At 41.8% G+C, this 9,387-nt stretch overlaps 1 protein-coding gene across 1 annotated transcript; it reads left to right on the top strand.

The window, feature by feature from the left end:
* The first annotated feature begins 656 nt into the window (after nucleotides 1-656).
* On the top strand, nucleotides 657-5,618 carry LOC120686068 (glutathione synthetase, chloroplastic-like). The gene is made up of 13 exons (XM_039968228.1): nucleotides 657-1,159; nucleotides 1,568-1,737; nucleotides 1,958-2,033; nucleotides 2,147-2,277; nucleotides 2,868-2,990; nucleotides 3,092-3,172; nucleotides 3,456-3,536; nucleotides 3,613-3,682; nucleotides 3,959-4,080; nucleotides 4,283-4,422; nucleotides 4,502-4,694; nucleotides 4,819-4,945; nucleotides 5,107-5,618. Exons 1-13 carry the CDS (start codon nucleotides 893-895, stop codon nucleotides 5,107-5,109), a joined length of 1,584 nt encoding a protein of 527 aa, XP_039824162.1. The 5' UTR covers nucleotides 657-892; the 3' UTR covers nucleotides 5,110-5,618.
* The last annotated feature ends 3,769 nt before the right edge of the window (nucleotides 5,619-9,387 follow it).

The raw sequence follows: 9,387 nt of genomic DNA, 5'->3' as shown, positions 1-9,387 counted from the left end.
AATAAAAACGTAGAGTAGAATAGTTAATATTTTGTACAAACAGTATCCTACTGCCCATGGTTCTTTCTTAACTGGAAGGATTCTGAAAACCCCTACACTCGTAACTTCTTGCCCTAAAATATGTTTTTTTTACTAAGGCTATTTTCTGTGGGATGTTTCGTATGATTTCATTTTCATTAATCAACATGCAACATATAATTTTTTAATGACATGGTATTAAATTTAAAATATGGAACCCACGGATACCGACTCTTGTTGGGTCATAAAATTGAAGGCTACCTTCCCGTCCTAAATTATTAGACATTTTGGTTTTTATAGATATATAGATTTTCCTAGGGATGGATGAAATATTTAGAGCCTATGAAACCACGCTATGAAATTATGTATTGTGGAGGTAGTTTCAAATATTATTTTCTTTTGTATTGTTTATGTAGCTATTTTGAAAACATCAATATGAAACACTCCACACAACTAGAATTAGTCTAACTGAGGAATTAGTCTAACTGAGGTTTCAGTGCATCCTGAGGATAAGCATATTGAACGAAAACTAGCTCACAGAAAACGTCGTTGTGAAAGAGAAGAAACCTCGATGGACGAACAAGAATGGAAAAGAAAGACCCCGGCCGGGACACAAGATCCTTCGCATCCCTGAGGCCATTGGTGACGAACGGGTGGACTCGGGAGGAAGCACCTGGACACGCCTCGGAGCTCCGACCTCCGAATCCGAGAGACCCCCAACTCAACTCTGACCCGCCGCATCGGACGAATCCGTGCTCCAACCTCCTCAATCCCACCACGGCCGAACGAACCCGGGCGCTCCCTCGGACAAATCGCGCCATTGCCAAGAAGGCTCCCCCCTTCGACCTCGCCACCAAATCCCCCGGCCCCCACCATGTCCTCCTCCTGCGTCTCCCACCACCACCAGGTCCGCGCCCGCCTCCCGCTCCCGTGCCCACGCCCGGCGGCCGCGTCCTCGTTCGCGCCGCCGGCGCCCCGCCGGCGCCGGGCGGCGCGCGCCGCCGCGATGAGCGCCGAGGCTGCCCCGGGCGTGGCGCCGGCGGAGGAGGCGCGGGGGGCGGCGGTGCTGGCCGAGATGGTGGAGGAGGCCGCCGTCTGGTGCGCCGTGCACGGGCTCGTCGTCGGGGACCGCGCCGACCCGGTACGCCGCCGCCACCCGCCCTTGCCTCCCCGCTCGAAAGGTTGCTCTCCGAAACGTGGCACGGCCTTGGTGCTTCGTCGCGGAGAAGCTCGGATCTTTGGGCCCGGTTTCCCGAATCCGAGTAATTTGCCTCCGGCTCTCGGATGATTCTCCTCTAGTTGCACATTCCGGATTTGCCGCAGTTCGTCCATTCGCTCCTTGCCATAGAATTCGGAAAATTGTGCTATCGTAGTCTCCCAGCTTGCCAGTTGGCAGTTTAGTGAGCTGTACTTGCTAAAGTTAAACAAAAATTGGAATCATGTGTTCACCTTCACCCCGTGGCAGCGCGAGCATGCAGCGTGTCAACATTAGCTACAGATTTTTGTCCTTCCGAATTAGCAGGCCAATGCTTGTTTTTGCCACTTGCAGAGATCAGGAACAGTACCTGGTGTCGGCCTGGTTCATGCCCCATTCTCGCTGCTTCCAGCGCGTTTCCCATCATCCTTTTGGAAGCAAGCGTGCGAGCTGGCTCCTATTTTCAATGAGCTCGTCGATCGTGTGAGCTTGGATGGGGAGTTCTTGCAAGCTGCGTTGTCTAGGCAAGTTTTGAATTATGTACTGAATTATTTCGACATCAATGTATATCTTTGTTGAGCTTGCACAAAGAAGCTGATTTTTTTAATACTAAGGCTGTTGCCTTACATTCTGAAAGGAACACAATTCTCTGTTAGTCAGGTCATTGAATAGCCAGCCAATTTTTCGTTTGCCCCGCAATGTGGGTTTCCAGATCAAAAGTAACCTATCGCTTTCCAATTTCAGAACGAAGCAGGTTGACGAATTCACCGCTAGGCTGCTAGAAATTCATGAGAAGATGATGGCAATAAATAAGAAAGAGGTAAGCAGTCTGTTCCCATCAGTTTCTGAATCCTAAGTTTGGGAAATGTGTCTTTCAATTTTCCACTTCTTGTTTTTTAGCTACCTACTGACATGTGCTTAACGCATTTTTAGGATATCCGCTTAGGATTGCACCGATCTGATTATATGCTGGATTCTGAAACCAATTCGCTTCTTCAAATAGAGCTCAACACTATTTCATCGTCCTTTCCTGGCCTTGGCTCCCTCGTCAGTGAACTTCACAGGTCAGGTTATGCACATTCTTCCTCTCTCTTGGCATAGCTATCCTTCCTTTTGCGCCTTTGAGTTTTTATTTTCTGATAATTTCTATAAACTATGACCGATATGATGGATGTTGAGTATGTTCAATATCCAATTGTAGATGGAAAACTTTCTGACCATATAGGTTCTCTCTTGAGCTTATAAGAGAATTGGCACCAAATACCTTGACGTAGTCATCTGACATGCTTTACAAAAGTGTTTACATAAACATTAGCTTCATACGACATGCTTTACAGAGGTGTTTACATAAACATCAGCTACATTTGAATTCCAGATTTCGAAATCCTCAGCCTATCCTTACAAGCGTAAACAGTGTTTGTTCAGTTTAAAGTTTCAAAGTCCTTATCTTTAAGGATGTTCTACTTTAAAGATTCAAGTATCATACTTGATGAGTTAATGTGCCGCTTTAAAGATGACATATGAGAGACTGAGAGTGAAAACAAAATTAGGCAGCAACACGTTCTTAGTTTATTATTTTCTAATAATGACAAGATTTCCTTGTTTCGATCTTATGTATGTTTAACCTGATAAGTGATTCTTTTGATAACTACAGGACCTTACTAAATCACTATGGAAAAGTTTTAGGCCTAGATTCTAAAAGGATACCACGGAATTGGGCCGCTACTCAATTTGCTGAAGCATTGGGCAAAGCATGGACTGAGTATAACAATGACAGGTTGACACTTATCTATGCAGTATGAGTTGTATTACTCAGATTTATACTAGAAAAATTCAAGCATCAGTTGACATATTTCTTTGCTTCTATCGGCCACCCAGTGCTGTTGTTTTGATGGTTGTTCAACCTGAAGAAAGAAATATGTATGACCAATACTGGCTTGTCAATCATTTGAAGGAATCATATCCTTTTTTTATGTTTGCTTTTTTTATCACTCCTACCATCAGTCTCTGGGCTTAAAAAGCTTTAGTAAGTTCTTACCTATGGTTTGCTGACTTGAGTCCGGCAAAAATTAACAAGATGTTGAATTCTTGTTTGTACACAATCCTTTCAACATGTTGCCTGCCTGATATAACTTCAGAGAACCACTAATGGGTTTGGTAACCATATGATTTTATTTGTTTCTTTATTTAATTGTCACATCTGACAGCATGAAAAATAGGGCTTTCCCTAACTACCTATCACATATGGTGTGACAACTATAAGGAAAACATTGGCTCAAGTTGAAGCTGAAGGGCAGGTGCTTACGGATGGAACACTTGTGATGTAAGTGTCCTATACAGACATGTAGAAAGGCTTATAATTGCTATTAGTACTTAGTATGCAGATCTGTGAATTGCAGAGATGGTCGTGCCGTTGCTGTTGTGTATTTCAGAGCTGGGTATGCACCAACTGATTACCCTTCAGAAGCGGTATGCAATCTAGCATTTGTTAATTCAAAATATTTCTGTAGCTGCGAATTTCTACATCAGATTGAAAGCACATTATGCTGGTTTTTCTTTAAGAATCATAAGAGTTCTTTGAATTGTTACAATGCTCTTTGCTTCCTTTTCCTTTATTAAACAACATACTTTTCTTGTGCATGAATTTCCCTTTTGCGTACAGCATGGGTTGAGGATGCATAATAACTGGTTTTGTTGTGATAAGACACCATAGTCTTACTTTGACATTTTCCCGTCGTATTCCAGGAGTGGAGAGCGAGACTTTTGATGGAACAGTCATCCGCTATAAAGTGTCCTTCAATATCATATCATTTAGTAGGAACGAAAAAGATCCAGCAGGAACTAGCAAAACCTAATGTCCTTGAAAGGTGATTTTTCTTAGTACCAATGGATGATCCACTGGTATATGTATTTGAATATTTTGCTGATGCGCAAAGTGCATTAGTTCTTCTCAGGAAACAAATACATATATAAACTTTATACTTTAAGCTTCTTGACTGGATTGCATTTCATCGTCTATTGTGATTTAGAGCATTAGCACAATCTAAACCACTATCTGATATGTCTTAGGTTCCTTGACAACAAGGAGGACATTGCCAAACTACGTAAAAGTTTCGCAGGTTTGTGGAGCTTGGATAATGAAGAGATTGTGAAATCAGCAATTGAGAAACCTGATCTTTTTGTCTTGAAGCCTCAGCGAGAAGGTGGAGGTATGCTTTCTGAGCACTTGTAAATCACCCAGTTGGCTAAATCTTCTCTGGATCCTAAATTTCTGGTTATTGATTTCAGGGAACAACATATACGGTCATGATTTGCGAGACATGCTGATCAAGCTCCAGAAGGAACAGGGGGAGTCACTTGCAGCATACATACTGATGCAGAGGATTTTTCCAAAAGCTTCTCTTACTCCCCTAGTTAGGGGCGGTGATTGCTTCGAGGACCTTACAATCTCTGAGCTAGGGATATATGGAGCCTACCTGCGGTAATTACCTGTTGAAGTTTCAAACATCTGTGCTCTATGAATGTTCCGTGTTATTACCTTCTCGTTTCCCTGATGAAGTGATACATTCTGATTCGGACATTAATATTTTGATGGTCGATCCCAGGAACAAAGACAAGGTGATCTTAAATAATCAGAGCGGTTACTTAATGCGCACCAAAGTTTCTTCATCAAATGAAGGTGGTGTTGCTGCAGGATTTGCTGTTTTAGACAGTATTCTCCTCACTGATGAGGTGATTGTCGCTCATTATTATATTATTCCTGAACCATGATTAATTTATTATTTATTATTGTGATGAAGGCATAAAATATCCTAGACAAATATAATACAAACATTGAAAAAAATCTTCCTTTGGGAAATTTTTTTACTGAACCTTATGTTGTCTTTCTCCAGTGAGACAGGAAAAGGACAGAGTTACAAGTGACAAGTGAACTGAACTAGTGACAGTACCCACAGTCAGAAGACCGCGGTGTCATTAGGCACAAACTGATCTTGGCTGCAATTGGAGAAAAATTGTGAATAGCTTACATAATAACAGACAGCAGATGCTACACCTTGGCTGTAGAAGATGGTTTTGGTGTTTGCTTGAAGAAACCCTAGACAAGAAAACGGAACGGGATTGATCAAGAAGCTTATGTTGTCAAAGTGTGATGAATTTGTTTTGCACCATAGAGCCGATGATGCATCCAACCTGATGTTTCGTTTGACTGGTGCCATTCTGTATTTTGGCGACCTTGATTCCTGACCATGAGGATAATTTATTGAAACTAACGAGGCTGTATCTTGCGTAAGAATTGAATAGAGCTTTTTTTTAAAGAGAAGTTGTACAGCAGAATGTTCTGATAGGGCAATCCCAACCCAAGACATCCTTTATTAATAGAAATGAGCACGGTTGCTTGTTCGTTAAAAAAAATAGTTTCTTCAAAACAAATTGCTATTCAAGCATATCTCTTCTCTCTTATTTGTCTCAAATCCTCTTTTCTTTTGTCTTGGTTTTATGTATACATGGTTTCTTGCATGAGACATGGTTTTTTCGTACTTTTCCTTCTCTCATTAACTCTCTTGCCACCTCAGCTTTTAGTTTATATGGTAACATATTTAATACTATAGAAACCAGTTAAGTTGGAGGGTTGAGACTATCCAGTGGACCAAAAGTGTGGCAATGACTCCTATGACCTATAGCCCGCCCTGTTAGCTGCAGTGCTTCAACACTGTGCTTCAACATTGTGTATGTATAGCCTACGGAAAATACGTAAAAACAAATAATTTGAAACATTTGATTCTTGTAGAATAATCCCACATTTTTTTTACATCCACCTATACGTCAGCTTCACCATTCCATGAATCACTTCATCCATCAAAAAGGGCATAAATTAATTATCCGATCCGATAGCAACGAACAACGTGTTTCTAGAACGCAAGCATATATAATCAAGCGCTCATCCATCATCTATCGCTGTCGATTCCGTTGGAGATGGCGACCGGCGAGAGGATAGGCAGAAAAGGGAAGGAGCGTCGCCATCGCCGCCCAAAACCAACGGTCGTTTTGGGTGCAGGCAGCCCCCAGCCGGCTGGACGTACGCCATCGCCGTCGCACAAAAGCTAAAACTGCCACTCACAGGCAGGGGCGGAGCCAGAATGGTGTTTTTTTTCATTGTTAGGGGGGGCTAACCATACAAATTTATATAAAAATTTATTCAAAATTTGAATTTGTAGTGCAAATTTGGGGATCATAGGGGGGCCAGGCCCCTGCCCGCCCCCCGTCTCCGCCCCTGCTCACAGGCCATCATATTCACAGCTGCGTTTGCCACCCCCTGTCTCCGCCCCTGCTCACAGGCCATCATATTCACAGCTGCGTTTGCCAATCTGTGCTCGTTTCATGCTCACGTATCGAAAACGTGCGTAGCTAGCTGTGAGCCGGCCTGTGACCGATTCCACGGCTACGTGATCGAACTATATCCGGAAGGGGAGGAAGAGGATAGTGTCACGCAACAGAATGATCATACCCATGAAGAACCTTTTTGTCCAAAACACAGCCATGGCATATCGTCGTTGGAGGATGGAACGACATCCATGCGTTTTTTTTTTCTATTGATGATAGCAAATGTAGTCCGGCAACTTGTTTGTTTTTGTCGGCACCACAAGTTTGCTTCGCAGCTATATTTATAGTAGGTTCATTACATGGATTATGTGTGTGTTGTGTGCCCAATGTTATTTTCTTTTCTTCCATTTATGAATATTCACTACGGGCGACGCCCCCTTTGCCGTGTGCCACCCCAAAAGCCCACGGCAAACCCTTTGCCGTGTGCCGCACATGGCAAAGCGCACGGCATGTGCACATGGCAAACTTTTTCCAATATTTCATTTCAAATTTTCAAATGTTTTCTTTTCAAAAAATTTTCATTCTCTTTGGTATTCTATTTAATGTTTAAAACTTTATCACATTTTCTAATTACTTCGCTAAAAGTGACTGGACAATTCATGTTTTATTTGGATATTGCTATTATTTCATGTGTTGCAAATAAATATTTAATTTCCAAAAAAATTATAAATATACCACTTATCCGAAAATTAACCAAAATTTGGCATTAAAGAACCTATGTTGTTTTTTTGCAAACACAAAAACTTTTAAAGTCAACCGCCAATTCGTTAGTAACGTTATGTTCAAGTTTAATCGATTCCTTCTCAACTCTACGGAACTTCTCCGGAGATGTTTCGATTTCTAACAAGCGTACGTCAAAACTATTGCAAAACGTTCCCAAATTTTTTCCATCATCTCCATGCATGAAACCATGATATCATGATAACTTTCATGATTTTCAGAATTTGTTTGCTTTTAATGGAATTTTCTAATGAATCTTTCAAACAGTTCTGATCATGGCTCGCGAGCAAGATCTTCAAAATCTACTTCTAATTCAGACTTACGTCATCACATTGCACTCCATAACATGAAGATCATTTTTCTATCCATTATACTCCACTATTCAAAACACTTCCAATTCAACCCCAAAATCTCGATTAAAGAAATTAAATGACTAAATATATCAAAAGTAATGAGAAATATACCAAATTTTAACACGGAGTACAATACACTATATATGTATAGCACAAAAAATAGGGAGTCTAATTTTATTTTTTTTCATAATTTCGCCGTGTGCCAAATGATTGCCGTGTGTAATAGGCTAGGCACACGGCAAACAAGGCTTTTTTGCCGTGTGCTAGGCCTTTGCCGTGTGCTTTATTTGGCAGCACACAGCAAAAGAACACCTTTGCCGTGCATTGGGACTTTGCCGTGTGTTTTTTGTCCTGACACACGGCAAAGAAAATGTTTGCCGTGTGCCAGTTAGTTGCCGTGTGCCCTTTCTATTGGCACACGGCAAAGGTGAGGTTTGCCGTGTGCCCGAGTTTTGGCACACGGCAAAGTATTTCCCACACGGCAAACCGGAGGTTTCCGGTAGTGATTTGATTAAAAATCAAGATTGATTTCTAAGCCAGTAATCATTTACAAATATTGGTCCTTATTTGCAATCACAATTTTCCTCTTTCTGTGTCAAACAACTATCCATGCAAGGAAATTAAGCCTAATGTTTAGCCAAAATTAGGCTGTTTGCATTGGCTATCAATTTAGCGAGGTTAGCGCATCAACTCATGCGTGATGCGTACATCAATGCTTGGGCTTCAACGAGCGAGCAAACTCTGGAACCCATGTGGGAATGATTTTTCCCTATTAATTCCAATTAATTATTTTCATATTAATTATTTCCATGCTCAAAGTTCCTATTAGGACCTAGTTAGCTAGTAATAAAACACAGCTAAAGCCAGCCCTCATATTATTAACCTTCTGCTGGATGCTGTGAATCAACAGCTGTAAAACTTTTAATTGGCCCACAAGCACACACGATACATGCATATAAATTGCAAGTGTTAGCAGCACCTACTGCTTGCCAAAAATGAAAGCAAGGGTTAGATTGACGCCCGTAAACAACGCTGGTCGTACACAGCTCAATCTTACAGTCTGATATTAACTACGTACACCTATTGTAACTACGAAAGAGGAACATTGCAAAATTATAGCGTACAGTTGTGTGCAACTCATGCATGCATGAACTAATTAACATCAACATGTACTTGTTTTGACTGCGGTTAATTAGGCGCCGATTAAGATTTGCCATTTTTAAGACAAATGTTTACTGCTGCTGCTTCAATTCCTTCTTTCCCCCTTTTTAGATAGTTGCAGTTTTCCTCTTTTTCTTGCCTTAGATTATATATACTGTCCAAGTTAAATCGTCATCCCTAGCTTAGCAAGCAAAGATTCAACTCTTCTATAAAATCAAGGGACTGACAATCCTTATTACATCACACTAATCAAATCTGAGAAATGAAACGAAAACCAGAGAAATGCCTCTGATAAATGAACACGATTTAAAATAAAATACGACGATCTCACACGAAAAAACTCTCTCACACACACTCTATCGATCTCTATCTCTGAATGAAGCTAAGAGCAGGTGCAAGAAAGGGAGGAAATGGAATGCAGCTAGCTATGGCGGCGTCTAACAGCAGAGAGGCTGCTGCAGCCTCGGCCTCAGATCTCAATCACCGCGCCGACCTCGACGCGCGTCCGGCCGGCCGCGCCGGCGGCCGCCACCTGGCACAGCTCCCCGCCGTTGAAGC

The sequence above is a fragment of the Panicum virgatum genome, chromosome 8N, assembly GCF_016808335.1.
Source record: "Panicum virgatum strain AP13 chromosome 8N, P.virgatum_v5, whole genome shotgun sequence".
Classification (NCBI taxonomy): Eukaryota; Viridiplantae; Streptophyta; class Magnoliopsida; order Poales; family Poaceae; genus Panicum; species Panicum virgatum.
The sequence above is the reverse complement of the archived record's forward strand: the minus strand, read 5'-3'. Positions and strand labels throughout refer to the sequence as shown.